General features: G+C 52.7%; 1 protein-coding gene across 6 annotated transcripts in view; it reads left to right on the top strand.

The window, feature by feature from the left end:
• Positions 1-16,125, top strand: part of RNF220 (ring finger protein 220) — a 229,049-nt gene that overhangs the window by 138,439 nt on the left and 74,485 nt on the right. For all 6 annotated transcript variants that reach the window (XM_062003562.1, XM_062003564.1, XM_062003565.1 and 3 more), the window contains one exon: positions 4,557-4,686. In XM_062003562.1, coding sequence (XP_061859546.1) covers positions 4,557-4,686 — 130 coding nt within the window. The remainder of the gene's footprint in view (positions 1-4,556; positions 4,687-16,125) is intronic.

Below are 16,125 nucleotides of genomic sequence, written 5' to 3'. Positions count from 1 at the left end.
CACCCACAGTGGCACAGGAAGACACCTGGGAAGAGACCTGCCGGTGCAACAAGCCGTCAGTGAACCTGAGCAGTTGAATTACTAGCAACTTATTTAATTCCTTTGGCAACTTGCTGAGCTCCTGGGAAGAGTGGGCCCTCACACCTTGTAAACTTTTCTCATTCAGAGTGACTTGGGAGCATCATTTACCCCGTGCCACAGAGTGACAAGGGGCTGTCATTGAAGTTGGCAGGCTGGATCCCTTTTTATCTCACGTAAATGTTCTCCAGAACATCATTTCCCATTCTGCTACTGACAGGGAAAGCTCTCCCTTCCAAGTGACCCATCCTGGCCTGCAAACACATCACTGGGCTGTCAGCCCTCCATTCTGGGTCACAGGGTGAGAGCAGGGACAGCTTCATGCCTTGACACCTATTCAGTGCCAGGACAGCATCCTGAGCCCACCTCCCGTTAGCAGTTGCTTCACAGTCAATCAAGCAGAGGACTCAGAGGAGTTGTGTTGGATCCCTATGGGTGCAGATGAGGGCAGGATCTGGCCCTCAGTCCCCATTTGGATCAGGAGGGTTGGATTCCATCCCTGCCTGGGCTGGGATCCGTTGGCAGGTGCCCTCCAAAGCAGCCCATGGACAAATTCCTCTGTGCAGGGGTGCGTCTGTGCATCGAGCCCTCAGCTTCCAGAGCAGGAAATATTCGGTTTCAACACTTGGAGTTCAACATTTCCGCGGAGCCCAGGAGACGGTGCAAACAGCAGGAGCGCCGGGGCTCTGCCTTTTCATCTCTCTGGCACCGGCGAGCGGGGGGTCGGCAGAGGGGGAAGCACAGCAGAGCCGAGGAGGGTAAACACTGGAGCTGAGCCTACCGAGTAACCAGAGAGCCAAGGGGAGAGAGAGGGGCAAGGAAAACAAAAACACACCTGCCAAAAAGCCAAAGCCTGAAAAGAACCATTCAGGGTCTCCAAGGAGTGAGTTTGGCACAGGGCAGGGAGGGAAGAGCGGGGAGCACTCCCGACATGAGGCCAGCCCACCTGGGAACACAGACCGCTCATTTTGTCCTGGACAAATCAATGCCCTCTACTCCCTCGTGGGGGGTAAACACCTACACCCCAGCACCCTTTGTCCCTGCTCCAGAGAGGAGATGCATCTCCCTTCACTTTTGCATTCACAAACAAAACCCAAGGACTGGCAATGCCCATCCTTTCCCTCCCCACAGCCCTCCCTCCCACGCCACGGAGCTGGGTACCGCTGCCCAGTGTGCAACACGGCAGCGTGGGCATGTGCCAGGCTCCGGGGCATGCTGGGGATGCAGATGCTGCTGATTTGGGGAGACGTGTGCCCCTGGCAGCCTCTGTGGCACTACAGGCATGCAACAGACCTGGGGAGGCTTGCGTAGGTGTCCTGCTGGCACGGGAGATGATCACTCCCTTCTGCCTGTCACTCGCACTTAGCCCTAACCAAAAAGCATGGTTGTCAGCCCCTTGGGCCAGGGGCTGGGGCTCCTGGTGTCTCCTGCTTTGAAATCTGTACATCAGGGACTTGGCTGCATGTCTCAGTCCCTGTTGTCCTACTCCTCTGGAAGCCCTAGTTTCAGTGCAAGCACCAGCCTCCTGCACTCACTGGAGCAAGGGGATCTTCCCTGGCTGTCACAGGGATGCGGGGTGACAGCTGTCATGTCCTTCCTTGGTATGAATTCGTTACTGTGTCGTTAGTGTAGCTGGTGGGTAAGGCCATCACTGCTCATTTCTCCTGCTGGCTTGGGCTGGGGTTGGGAGTGGCCACAGAGGCAGCAAGGCTCCTTCCCATGGCCTGAGATCCCTCCCTTGTTGCCCTGGGTGTTGAGATCTAAAGTCATCTCTACTTAGGAACACTCAGGGCCCTGGAAGAGCCCTGAAGAACAAAGCAGAGAGTGAGGATCTGGGTATGAAAGAGGTTAGAAAAGCCACCTGTCTGGTGCAACAGAGTTGGACCCCAGCTACGCCTCCTGGTCCGAGGCAGTCCATCCCAGCACTGTGGTCCAGGGCACTCCATCACCTCCTCCTGCAAACAAACACCCCTGAGCTCCCCAGAGGGCAGAGTCCCAGGGCTGCTCCACCACCAGTTCACCCTCTGGGACTGCCAGGAGCATGGCTGCCCCAGCAGCCCAAGCTGTGGGTGGCAGCAGGGGGGCTGGCAGGCCCCATGGCATGGCCTGGGCCAGGAGTGGGGCTGTGGGGCGGAGGGCAGCCTGTTTACCCATCCATCTGCACACCCACAGCGGGGATCCAGCAGGATTTCCCGTCCACTCAAAGGCTGCCTGTTTATTTTGGGAGGGAGACTCAGACGGCTCCATTGTTTTGCTGTGAAGTTGGGGTTATAAATAGCAGGTGGTCGGGGACACTCCTGGGCTATTTTGGGCCCCCACTACACAAAAGTGGAAAAGCTCCAAGAGGAAGGTGGAATTACTGAAATGCCAACCTTTCCCGCAAAGGTCAGCGGGAGCTGGTTGTTTGGGTTTGGGTGGGTTCTGGGCACTATTTAAACATGAAGGACAGAGGAGAGAGGAAGATATTCCCAGTTGCATGGGATGCACGCTATGCCCTTGCCAGCAGAAGGGTGGTAGAGATGAGGAGATGAGGTGCCTGGGCACCAGAGCTGTCAGGAGCACCTCAAGTCCAGAGGAGAAACTGGATGGGTTTCCCCACTGGCTCTGGAAATGGAAGAGTTCCCAGTGGATGGGAAGTTAGGGGATGCCTCATAGCACTGGACCACCCAGACTTGCCCCTTATGCCTCAATTTCCCTCACCTCTTCTAGGGAGGCTGAAGAAAAGGGTGGGTAATGTCCCAGCAACAAGCCCCGCTCCTGCCAGGCACGTAAGCTGTGTCCTGGAAGGCAAGGATGAGCCAAGGTGACTCTCACTTATTTCAGAACCTTCCTCTCGTTAAATGCCTGCACCAGGCAGTTATACAGTGAGCAGCAGGGACCCAGTAAAGCCACTCACACCAATGTTTTATACTTGGAGAAGGTCTATTCCTTTAATGGGGATTCATTTAACTGGGCTCTGCCATCGTTAGGAGCCATAAAACGGCACCTTTTGGCTCCTGATTGGAAGGCCACGGCGCACACAGCCCTCTCGTATCCAGCGCCGGCTGCTTTATTGTGCATTACTGCCTCTCACTTGGATTTAACCAATTTGATCCATGTCTAATACATAAATAAATAATCCAGCAGGAGGGTTCACGTTAGATGACAACAGGCAGCTATAAAGCATGTTTCTCCCCGCTGGAGCCATCTGAGCCGGGCTCCGCACGCCCTCTCATGAGCAGAGCTGCTAATACAGCTGGGAGAGGGGGGCCTGGAGACCCGCAGGCTTCCCTGTTTTATTGAAACTTCATTGTTTGCTTTAGAGTTTTATTTCATGTTAAATAGATGCTGTATATTCCTTACAGAGGGGGCAATAAAGTTTCTGAGCTGGAGGAAATACAAGTATTTCAAAGGTGTGTGTCAAGATGATGGCGCAGCACTTTTCTTTCTGTAGTGCCCAGTGACAGGACATGGGGTAATGGACAAAAGCTGGAACCAAAAAAGTTCCACTTAAGGAAAAACTTCTTTGCTGTTGAGGTGAGGGAGCCCTGGCACAGGCTGCCCAGGGAAGGTGTGGAGGCTCCTTCTCTGGAGGCTTCCAAACCCACCTGGACATGTTCCTGTGTGATCTGATCTAGGCAGACCTGCTTGAGTGGGGGGGGTTTGGACTGGATGATCTTTAGAGATCCCTTTCAACCCTCACCATTCTATGGTTCTATGAAATTGGCTTTGGAGCAGGGAGTGAGCCAGGTCATCGGGAGTGAGTGGTGGGGGGGATTTGGTGTGAGAAAGGTGTGAGGCAGCACTCTGCTTCCAGAGTGGCCCCAGTGGCTCGGCCCAGCTTGGGATTGGAATCCACAGGCACCACTAAATCTCACTCAGGGGTGTTGCAGCTTCAGGGGGTTGGCGGCTTGGGTGGCTGTGGGGTCCAGAGCTGCTGCAGTGCTGGTGGTGTGGTGCAGGTTAGGGGTCCCATCCCAGCTTGGAGACAAGATGACCAATCCCTATGTTGAGCATCCAGACCTGCTCCCCGCCATCTGCAGCCCACCACTGCGGGGTCTCCTCTACCTCCCAGCTCTTGTGTGTCCACAAAGAATTGCACTGTCCTTCAGAGGGATCATGCTGACTCACCCCACTTTCAGGAATGCTGAGGAGGATGAAGATGGATCTTCTTAATCCACTGCTATTAGTTAATTGAAACAGTGGGTAGTGCTGTGTCATCTGTCAGCCCCAAGTCACACCAGCTGCACCTCAAACTGGGGAAGCTGGGGTTGCACAGGGTTGCTCCCAAAAGGGTTGCTATGCTGCCTGTAAGACTGGAGGGCCCATCACTGGGGATGGGAGGCCAGTCCGTGGGGCAGGGAGAGAAATGGGGCTACACCAGGAGAAAATCCCCCACGTTCAGACCTCAGCTAGGATGGGGAGTGGGGTAGAGTGCAGGTGATGCTGATAGCAGCCGATCAGAGCTAAAGCTTTCTCCTCTCTTTTCCTCTCTGCAGGCAAAAAGAAAACGACTTTGTTTGACAGCCAGGCTCCGATCTGCCCCATCTGCCAGGTCCTCCTTCGCCCCGGGGAGTTGCAAGAGCACATGGAGCAGGAGCTGGAGAAGCTCACCCAACTGAACATCAGGTAAGCAGCTCCCTGGGGTTTGCCAGCATCCCTGGTTAGCCAGGCACCTGTAGATGGCCAAGGAGATGGTGGTCCCCACAACTAGCAGATACGAGAGATTTAGTGTTAGCCAGAAGGGCAGAAACACTTCCCTGGAGTCCACTGCAATGGTAAAGCCAGGCAGAAATGCCTCCCTGAAGGCACAGGCATCCCTTTCCTCGGGGACCTGTGTTTGGGTGAGACACTGTCACGTTGCTCACGTCCCATGATGGCGCATGCCTGCAGCAACGTGCACTTCCCCTCAGCTGCCTTCAGCTCTCTTCTGCTTTCCCCTGCAAAGTTCCCTATTAAAATATATAAAAAAAAAGAAATTAAAAATTGCATTTTAACTGCCAGCAGTTATTTAGGAAATGGCTGCAGCCAAGGGTTGGCAGATCCCTGCCCCTGCCTTAATAAAACTCAGCAGCCTTGGAAAAGAGCATGTTTATTTCAATTATTAATGAATTCCCCGGTCATTAAAAGGTGAGGAAAGGAATCAAACTGCCGACTAGAAGCAAAGTTACGTCACCAGGTAGTAGGAGAAGAGTGGGGGTGAGTGTGTCTGTGTGTGTGTGTGTGCCAGGGCGAGGAGATGCCCGTGGCTGTGCACAGGGCACAGGATGCAGAGTTCATCCCTGCCCAGGTTGGATGGTCTTTGTAATTGACCGATAGCTATTGCAGATGAACGGAGAAGAAAGGAGCTGTAGCTAGAGAAAGAGATACCTCCTCTAATGGGTCTGGGATGAGATCTCCCAAATTTGACACCTCCAGCCTTGGGCTGAGACCCACACTCCCACCCCACACTGCACAGGGAGATGGAGGGGGGAGGGTAGAAACAGGCAGCCCATTTATCCCCCGCGACACCCAGTCCCCTTGCGAGCGTAATTTATGGTGTAATTTGGGCTGCATCCAACTTAATAAAGGGCCACTGCAAATTAGTGAACAGGTTTAAATGAACAGAAGCAATTAGTGCTCGGAGGAGCCCATCAAAGAAGTTGGGCCAATATCAGAGTGAAACTGAAACCGCAAGCCAGGAGTGGAGGCTGGCTGGCGCGAGGCGGTGATGGGAAGGTGACGTTTAATGGGAAGGGAAAGGAAACCCTAAATCATAAAGCATGACAAGGGCCATTGTGGGCCAGCTGACAAATGAAAAAGAATGGCATTATTCCTTTAAATAACAGCAGCAGTTAGAGAGGAGACAGCTCTCCCCGGCTTGCCCTCGCTTCCCTGGCCCGCTCCGCTCGGCCACGCAGGCGGCGGGGGAGAATCAGAGGTCTTTATTAATTATTAAATAACGACTCCCTCCCGCAGCATGATAGATAACGTTCAATCTAGTCGATGGATTCGGGCGATGGAGACTAATCTGTACCACAGCAGCTCCGCACAGGGTCAGCGTCGATGCCGGGGAGCGGCGGCACACAGGCGGGCCGGGTCGGCGGGGTGGCTGGGCCTAGCGGGTGGCCCCGTCTCCCATTCCCTCACCTTTCCCGCCTGGAGAAGCCGGGAGCAAGAACACATCAACAAGAGGGAGAGAGAAACTAATAATGATCTCAAATAACCCAATAAACATAAAAATAAAATGTAGGCCCATAAACGTGACGGGCACCGGCAGCCCTGGCCGCTCCCTGCCAATACCGGCTTGTTACCCAAATGGCTGAGCAGCTGTTACTTATCAGTGTGATGAGGAGAAGCAAACCAGGGGGCTGCTTTCCAAGGGCTTTTTCTTTTTTTCTTTTTTAATTTAAAGAGGATGCAGCCAATCATGGCTTGTGCTGTTAAGTTTTAATAAACCTTAATGATTTGCAACAAAATCATAAATTTCCAGCGCTCGGGGTTAGGACGGCAGATCTCCTCCTGCCTGCTGAGCCTGGAGCACCGGAGACTTGGCTCGTGCTGCATCAGCTCCCACCACGGCACCGGGGCTCCCTGTGTGCAGTGTGGTCGTGGGGCTGTGTGCAGGGTGAGGGGCAAACTGGGAGGAGAGGAGAGGAGAGGAGAGGAGAGGAGAGGAGAGGAGAGGAGAGGAGAGGAGAGGAGAGGAGAGGAGAGGAGAGGAGAGGAGAGGAGAGGAGAGGAGAGGAGAGGAGAGGAGAGGGTGGTGGAGAAGTGAGGTGAAAGGCCTGCCCTGTGCCATCGCCTCTGCTAGTCGTTGGGTGCTCATGTGGGCTTTCAGGCAACACTGGAGCACAGAGCTCAGCATCGCTTGGAGGAGTACAGAGGATAGCAAGGAGGAAAAGGGATTCGTCCAGATGGTCAGATGAGCTTCTTAGGGCTGAGATACAAGATAGTTGTAGGGATACCTGAAGATGTAGGGATACGTGTTCCTATGTGACCTTATTGAGGTGGACCTGCTTTAGCAGGGGTATTGGACTGGATGATCTCTAGAGGTCCCTTCCAACCCCTGCCGTTCTATGATGGTCTCAGCTCACCAGGAGCCTGGGGTTGCATCCCAGCCACACCAATGCCCCCCTTGCTCAGCTGGCAAGGATGGAGTTTGCTACCCTCCAGGGACAGTGGCAGAGCTTCTCCACAAGCAATGCCAGTGTGACCCTCCCAGCCTCAGGGCAGGGGCATCTCAAGGTCTACCCAGCTGGAGCATTGTGTGATGAGGCAGGAGGGCCCATGCTGAGCCCTATCTGTGATAAAGGGCTGTGTGTGCCCAGGTGATGAACACCGGTCATTTTTACCAGTGAACATCACTCAGGAAGACCCAACCCTGGGGCAGAGGCAAGCTTTCCCTTGCCAAAGTGGATTTGAGTGGGAATGAGGGAGCTGAGTTTCAAGCTCTGCTGCCTTCTTGGTGCATCCTATCTCCCAAAGCACAGGGAGAGACCTGCCTGTGCTGGCCCCACGGCTCCTCCACCCTGTGTGGGTCCATCCGAGCCCCATGCACAGCTCTGCACGGCAAGGCAAGGCTCTCTGAATGCAAATTTCATTTCTGAGCCACTGGCGCTGTTTCAAGAGCCGGCAGCCTCCGAGCCCTTCTCGGTGTTACATATGTAACAGCCTCATTGAACTTGACATGTCAAATTCAGGCCATTTGTGCAAAATCTCCCTTTAATAATACCGTTTCATTTCGCTCAAATGAGACTTGAATGCATGTAAAATGGAAAAGGATATTTAAGCGCTAACATTAGGCAGATGTCTTGCCAGAGGCCGATTGAATATATGAGATTTTGAAGTGCTTAACACGTTTTCGGTGCTCCCTCTTAGAATATGTCACCTGGCTTTCTTTTTTCTCCCCCTCCTTTCGTTCTTTTCCCCCCTCTTTTAAAGTGAAGGGTATAAATTGAAGGAAAACAAAACTACAAGCCTTGGGTTTATGAGGTTTAACTCTTGCCAGGCAAGACTGTTGGTATTCTTCTTCCAAAGAGAAATTGCCTCGTAGCTCACCTTCAATGAGCACAAGCACAAAGCAATGGAGAGTGGGAGGTGGGTGTCCACACAGGATGCTCTCCTTGCTCTGCATCTACAGCTCAGAGAGCAAAAGGTGCTGATCCCCCACTGAGCAGCTGAGTGCCACCAAGGTAAAAATAAGCAATAATAACAGCAACCCTCTGTGTATGCTGCTGCCCTGTGCCCCAGCCAGGCTGGTCGCTGCAGCATGCGTGAACGCTTCTGGCTCGTGTGCATGAAGCTGATCTGTTCACTAGATTCAGGTCTCCTGTCCTCACTTGATTTATATTCACCTGGTTAACACCTCATCCATGTTAAAGGCTTGCAATAAAGCACACTGAAATGGGAGACTCTTTCCAGAGCTCTCAGTGGCCCCATCTCCGAGCTTCAACTGGTGCTTTGGTTGCAGGTGCATTTCCCCAGCCCAAGGCCAGTGCAGTGTCAGGGAGCAGCACCCACGGGTGTCCCTCAGGACAGGCACACACACACACACATCCCCATGTGTATACAAGTGCTCGTGTCACTCTCTGCCTGTGTCACTCTCTGCCTGTGCCCCTGAGGGTAAATATGATGAGTAGAGGTGGTGGTGTACAGGGAGACCCTTAAACCCTGCCCACTGCTCCCCAAGTGGTGATGGAGATCAGCAACCTGCTGATGATGGGGAAGCCTGGGCGGAAAAGGGACAGGTTTGGGGCTGTGGTTTGATTTTGGGGTGGGAGAAAAGATGAGTTTGAGGATAGAGAGGAGTAAAGGAGGCGGTAGGGCCTGTGGAGCCCACCTCAGCTGACGCTCCCCAATGGGAGAACTTTCTAGACTTTGGGGAAGAGGCATTATTGGCCATTTGTAAAATCTTAGGACCTAACATTACAAATACTTCAGTTGCTGATCAAGCACCTGAAGGTTGAGAATATGCCTTTGGGTGCAGTGGTTTTAATAACATGATGCTCTGTTCTTGAATATGCATCACTCTTTAAAACACTTCTTTGGAAGGGGGCATTTTTGCCTCCCTGTGTGACAGCTAGCAGATTCTCCCCTGAACTACCAGCAGCAAACCTATGCTTCAGAGCTGTGATTTCACCTCCTCAAAAGGACAAAGTCTATCTTTATAGCTGAGGAATGGTCCAGAGGGTGGAGCACTGAGTTGGACCGTGCCAGTTCTGTTCCTGCTTTTGCAGCTGAAGGATGATGTGAGCTCAGACAGGGCTACCTCAGCTTCTTCCCCTTATTTAAAGGGATTTCTAAGCTTGGTAGCTGTAACCAGCAGCATCCTCATGCCATGTTGTAATATTACCTGTGCCTGTGCTGTGGCATCCCAGGGCTGGGCAGGTGGTGCAGCAGCCGCCTGGGATGCTCGGTGGGTGCCTCTGGGGATGGATGTGCTTGAGTGGGAGGATGGGGGATGATACTGTTCTCACAATGCCCCACGGTTGTGCAAGCTCTCTCTTTCACATTTCCTCCTCTCTTTCCTCTGCATTGAGTACTTAATCTGAGTCCATTTGTAATCTAAAGCCTGTGTCTACCTGTTGGCTGTCCCCAGCCTGGGCTAGCAGCTCTCGTTGCTCCTTGGCACTGTGCTGGGAGGGTGGTGGGGACACATCCCTGTGCACCCAACCTCTCAGGAGCTCCTGATTCCCTCTAATGACCTGTTCTGGTGTGTCTGGGAAAAATGTTGCGTCTGATTATGAGGCATTTCCCAGAACACAGAGGGCACTGTAGTCTCTCACCTTGGTGCAAACGGAAAGTGCTGTGGGCTGTTTTCTGGTGACCTCAAAGATGCTGTTGCAAAGTGGGAACCAAAGAGTGTCAGGCAAAGGAGAGCAGAGCAAGTGCAGCAGGAAGGCCTGTTTCAAAGCAGCTGAAGTGAATCCCTCATCCAGAGGGATTTAGCTCAGCTCTTGGAGCCAGCTTTGATTCATGTCACAGGAAAAGAGCCAACAATGGGACTGTGGTGCTCCAGCTCCTGTAGCAGCTCTTGATGCACCTCTGCCCAGGCTTAAATCTTCCTTCAGCATCCCTCTGAAGGTTCCTCTCCTTCATTTGCACATGTTCTCTTCTCCTTTCACTATTCTTAATCCTCCCTCCCCTGGCAGCCTGGGTGAAAGCAGAACATGCTGCCATGGTTCCTGATGCTGCACTGAGCATCCTCACCCAGCAACGAGGGGACTTCATCTCAAGGTTTCTGTATGCAGAGAGGCACAGTCCTCGGGGAACAGAGGCAGCTCCAGGCTCGGTGGGATAAGGAACAGGAGGAAACTGGTGATATAGCTAAAACATAAAGGCTGTGAGACTTTGGGAGACAGCCTGGTTGCTCCAGGCAGAGTCACTGTCCTTGGGAGATGTCTCTAGGCATCTGGAGATGCATCTTGGATTTCACATCCTTTCATAGGTTCATTTTCCAGCGTTTCATGGTCTTTCTAACTAAAATCATCCCACTCAAACCATCCAGAGTCTGCACTGGAGACCCCTGCTGATGGCCAAGGAAAGAAGCACACCATCCCTGTGGTCCCTGCGTGCCTGAAGGATACGGGCTTTCCATGTTACTCTTGGTCAGGATAAGGACCCAAAGCAAGTTATGAGATGTGGCTTATAACGCTTTCCTGTGCAGGGAACCCTGTGTTTAACCACAACTGCTCCTTGCAGTGCCCTAGGCAAGGGTTTGCTTCGTTTCAGGGAGATCTGCAGACCACTGGGCTGTCTCCAAGGGCCCTTGGAGGAGACCTTCCTGGGTCTGGCGTGGGTGCCTGCTCTGGGGAGGGCGAGCTGCTGTGCTGCCAGGCCCAGCAGGATAAATAGAGTGTGTAAAACCCGAATTAGCTCTGTTGTCATGTGTCACATCAGGGTCATGGCTCTCGCCTCAGGTCTCCTCAATTTATGCCTCAGGACTTTAACTTGACAGCCAGGTACTTCCCCAGACTTGTGCAGCAAGCTCTGCAGGTCCCTCAGCCTCTGAATGAGCGAGATTAGAGATGCTCTTGGTGAGAAGGGTTTTTTTTCCCTTCCTTGAATGCAGTAGACAGCTGCATGAGCTTCAGAGCGCACAAGTAGCCCTGGCCAACAAGTGAGATTGCAACCAGGGAAAAGCAAGCACTTCAACCTCCTGCTCCTCAACTTCTTTTTTTCCTTCTTTCTTTTTCCCCTCCTGCCATCTTCTCCTTTTCCTTTCTTCCCTTTCTCCCCCTCTTCTTCCCCCTCCCTCCCTCTTCTCCCTCCCCACCCTCCCCCCTCCCCCGGTATCAAGGCGACATCTCCAAGCCAAGTACTTTTAATTTCGCCCGTGGCCCTTGCTGACACGGTGGATATGCACAGCAAGTTAAATTCCCGCCTGATCAATAAAGCAGAAGCAGTGTGTCCGACTGGTCGATATTTTTTTATCTGTCTTCAGCCCAGTCCTGCTGATGACAGCCCCCTGCGCTTCAGCAAAGGCACTCAAGGGCATCAGGCTTTGGCAACACAGCTCTTTTGATTTTTTTTTTTTTTCATGTTATTTAAATGAAAAAGAGGGGAGGAAAAAAAAAAAAGAAGAGGCAGATGCCTAAAAGAAAGAGGGGAAGGAAAAAAGTTCACAGAGTTTGGCCTTTGCTTAATAACGTTTTATGATTTATCTTAATTTTTAATTGAAAAAAATTTGCGAATTAATTGATTTCTGGGACTTGCCAATTAACATTGTAATTGGGTGCGTGATAAATTTCGAGGGAGCATCATTTTTCTCCCTCTCCCCCTTGTCACCGAGGAGGGGAATGGCGAGGGCAGCTGCTTCTTCTCCCTTCATCCTCCCGCTCCTCGCCGAGGTGCCGCTGCCCTCCTCCCCCCTTCCCACTGTATCTTAAAGAAGGAACAAGAAAGCTAATAAAGTCGTGTTATTAGAGTCTCGACAGAGGTGACCCCTCAAGGCATAAATCCTGGCCAGGGAGGTGGTGGGGACAGGTACTATTAAGTGCCTGACAGTGCTTTGCAAGGCGGGATGGGGTACCTGCCCTGCAGCACCCACTCTCCAGGCCATGGGGAAGGCAGACGGCTCAAGGCTCTTTCCCAGAGGGCTCTGGCACCCCTCAAGGCGTTTTAACCAAGCAGTTGCTTACCTGTGATGTTTCCTGAGTGGATGCAATCCTCTACCCAATGCCCAGCTGCCCCAGGGAGATGCTCAACCATGGCACCAGCACCCAGTACCCAGAGAATCACATCCTGCAGCGCATGGAGCGTCTGGGGTTTGTCCCACAGCAAACATCCCCCAGCAAAACTGAGCTGCTGGAGCAGACTGGTGCTTGGGAGCTGCTCTGGGGACACACAAGGGGTCATTTTCATCCTGCTCTGCCCCAAGCCCCCCGAGCAGCAGGCTCTGCCCCACAGCAGCAGCTGGGCATCTCATGCCACACCATGGCAGAGGTGCTCGGCGTGAGACCTCAGCTTCGAGGTTATGAGTGTCCCAATTCAGGCATGGACTCGTCTCCAGGTGTGTGGGATGTGGCATCACCTGAAGCTTTCTCCAGCAATGTGACTCCTGTTGGATTTAAACAGTCTGTCACTGGAGAAAGCTGCCTGGAAGTGTCAGCTTCTCAATGAGACTTCAGCAGGGCACAGGGCCACCTGCCACCACGAGGCAGCTAACAGAGTCCTTGTGTGGGGTGTGGAGAAGTGGGTGAGCTGGCTCCTGTTAAAGTGAGAGAGGAGATGGTGGCAGGCTGGGACAAGGAGGGAGAAGAAGCCACACCTGGGGGGGTGGCTGAGATGCAGAGTGGGGATACCAAGTGAATAAAAGAGGTGAAGAATGCCAGCCTGGGTGGAGGGTCCCAGCCTTCCATAGCAGAGCCACCGCGCTCGGCACAGCCAGGACACCAGCCCAGCTCTGTGTCTGCCAGTGGCAGGGAACCAGGGGGGAATGGAGGGAAATTTATGAGCAGGGGAGTCTGTTTATTATCTAGCAAATGTGGTGCTGCTGATACCGTGGATTTATCCTCTTTTATCCCCCCTCTGATTTGTGTCCCTGCCCCCTGCTGTGGCAGATTAATCACGAGCAGAAAGGGAAGAGAGACCCTCCGGCTTCCTCCCGTACGCTCAGAGGGTGGCAATGACAGCAGCCTGGACCCTTCATCCATGGCTTCTCCAGAGGAGAGAGCATGAGCCATGCAGCTGACAGTCCTGCTCAGAGATGCCCCTTTCCTCATCCCAAGGCAGACCCCAGGGGAAGCAGAGGCTGTTGCACATAATCCATGGGTGAGGGTACTTCTCACAGGCCAAGGGCTTCCAGGGTAGTACAGAAGGTGACAAAATCATGCATCCCCTCACTCACACAGTGCTCTGAAAGTGCTATGAACACTCCTTGGAGTGCATTGAGACCTGCCATACCCACAGCCCATTCCCTGCTGCCAGGACATGGGTTTGGGAGCTCGGAGGGCAAAGCTTTCCTCTGCCACTGAGTCTCAGGGCAGTGGGAGGCCTGGGATGGGATGCATGGAAAACTAAGGGCGAGAAATAAATCTTGGGTCAGTTATTTGCCCTGCAGCAATGCCTGCCTTGTGCAGAGCCTCTTCTGGAGTGCCACAGGAGCTGGGAATAATTAAACAGCCGTTATAGCCGTGGTAGCAAAGAGCCCCCCAGATCAATCTAATGCGCGACCTTTCCCTCCGACTTTTTATTTTTCTGGCGACCTCCTTTTCTAATAGCAGGAGAGAAATTAAACAACCCTCTCACCTCCATCTCCTGCTTCATCCCAGACACATGGACTGTCACGTCCTCGCCCCAAAAGCTGTCACCCGCACTGAGCAAGGCTCCCAGCAGGGGCTGATGAAGAAAAACCCATCAGGGGAGAAGGAGCTGAGGTGTGAATGGAACGGAGCAAATAAGGGAGTTTAGCATGGTCAGGTCATGCCACAGTGTTTTATGATCCTGTTTCAGCTTCATTTCTTTGGGGGAGACACATGGCTGCCCTGGGGGCTTAGTTTTGTCACAGCTGACCGTGTTGGGCATCGAGGTCTTGAAAATACTGACTGGAGGAGCATTTGGGAAGCACTTCTGGGACTGGAGGTGCAGCTTCTAGTCATGACTCCGGTCTCTTTGGCAAATCTTGCCACCATTCAGCCCCTTTCGCTATCACGAGATGCAGCAGATCTTCCAAGCAGGAAGATCCTGGAGCAGGAGCCAGAGCAGGTTAAAAAACCCAGTGTGCTGCAGATCACAGCTGGCACGCCGGGGGCCGTCACCTGCAGCCAGGTGAGAATCACAGCATCTTAAATACACTTTTTTACATATATCGACCAAAAAACCAAGCTCCCATTTCCTTATTTAGGTTTCAAGTGACACTTCTACTTCTTTAACCTGCCATTCACAAAAATCCAATCCCCTCTTTACCCAGCAACTGCTTATTTACAGCTGGCGCTGCGTCGTCGCTCTGCTGCCAGGGCTCCCATCCCACACACACTTGTTCAAGCTGGGAGTCCTGCAGCTAAAAATCAATTGTTACCACTGGAGGGTTTTTTTCCTTTTTTTATTTCTTTGGTAAGAAATACATCACTTGGCTGCAGCTTGTGCAAACCTTTTGGCTTTGCAAGGTCTCGTGTGGGAGCTGCATGTGTTGCTGGCTGGTGCCTGTTCAATCCAGAGGGCTGCTGAGAGTTTTTCTGTGGAAGAGTTACAGAGCTATAAGGCACCAGCTGTGTGGCAGCATCCCTCTTACCACCTCTTTAAGCCTCTTCTGGCTGCAATGTCATTAAGGGATGAACACAAACAACTGTAGTTGCTCAAGCTCAAGGAACTTCCTCTCTTGCAGTTGTTATTAATTATGTGTGGTGAGTGCTGCCGGGAGGTGGCTGCTGAGCCAGGTACTGAGCTCAGCCCTTCCTTGATGGATGCTCATTATAAGCCTTGCCTTGCCCTGGGTGAGGGCTCTGCAGAAATCTCATTTGAACATGCTTGGGGAGCCTGAGTGGTTGTGGTGGGCTGAAGTGGAGGACAGGAGCTGTTTCTGGCCTTATTGTTGCTGCACTGAGACTTCAGGCAAGTCCCATCGCTGTTCTGTGCTCAGATTTCCCCTTTAAGTATGTCTCTCTTTCTCTTGGTCTTCATTTAAGCTGTAGCTATAACTGCAAGAGAGCTTTCCAAGCCTTGCTTGGGGATGCAGTGGTGGTGCCCAGTCAGCGTGTGTGCAGCAATATGCACAGAGCAGAAAGGCTCCTGCCCCTGCTTCCCTGGGGCAGCTTCCTGGCATGGGGCTCCTGCCTGGGCTGGGAGGTCAGTGAGAGCCCTGTACCAAGCTGGGCTGTGGTCCTCTGCCTGGCAGCTGATGATCCATCTCCCATGGGGAAAAGAGCTTCTGCTTGTCTCCTGGCTTGAGTACCCAGAAGAGTTCTCTTTTGGAGGAAAGCTCAGATTCCTACAACAGCCTGCAAGAGCAAAGGCTTAAAGGAGAAGGACAAGCACCACTTTGCTGGCAGTAAAACACAATCAGATAACTTCAGCTCAGGGCCTGGGTGGCAGCAGCGTCCATTCATGGGGATGATAAGAGATTGTTGCTTCCATGTTGCTCTTCTATTTTCTGCTATGGCAAGTACACCTCAAAAGGCAGGATTATGATTTTAAAAATGCGTTTGAAGGTCATTGTGTGCAACAGCAGCCATGGCAGGGGTAGAGAAACTCCAAGACTGTGGGTAAGGAGGGCACACATCTGTCATGCTGAGCTGCCCTGTGCCCTTTGGGACATCAGGACTGAAGCACTGGGGCTGAACCGTCCCTTGAGGCTCACTCAGAGAGATGCCAGGGGACTCCTAGGTGCAGCTGGGGATGCTCCTAACCAAATCCCTGCCTAGAGTTAAAAGAGATCTGCATGTGTTGTAGCCTGTGTCGTAGTTTCATGGTGGAGGGCCTTGCTGAGACTAAATACTCCTCTTAAAGCTGATATGCAGAGGAGCAATGGGTCACCACGCAGTGCCCTGGGGCACATGGGGACCTGACCATGCAGCCCTCTGTGATGCAGCTGCAGGGCTGGGCAGAGCCCTCCAGCAGCACCAGAGCAGGGACCTTATTTAGTCCCCA

Source organism: Colius striatus, chromosome 10 (assembly GCF_028858725.1).
Source record: "Colius striatus isolate bColStr4 chromosome 10, bColStr4.1.hap1, whole genome shotgun sequence".
Classification (NCBI taxonomy): Eukaryota; Metazoa; Chordata; class Aves; order Coliiformes; family Coliidae; genus Colius; species Colius striatus.
This window is presented reverse-complemented; position numbering and strand designations above follow the sequence as displayed.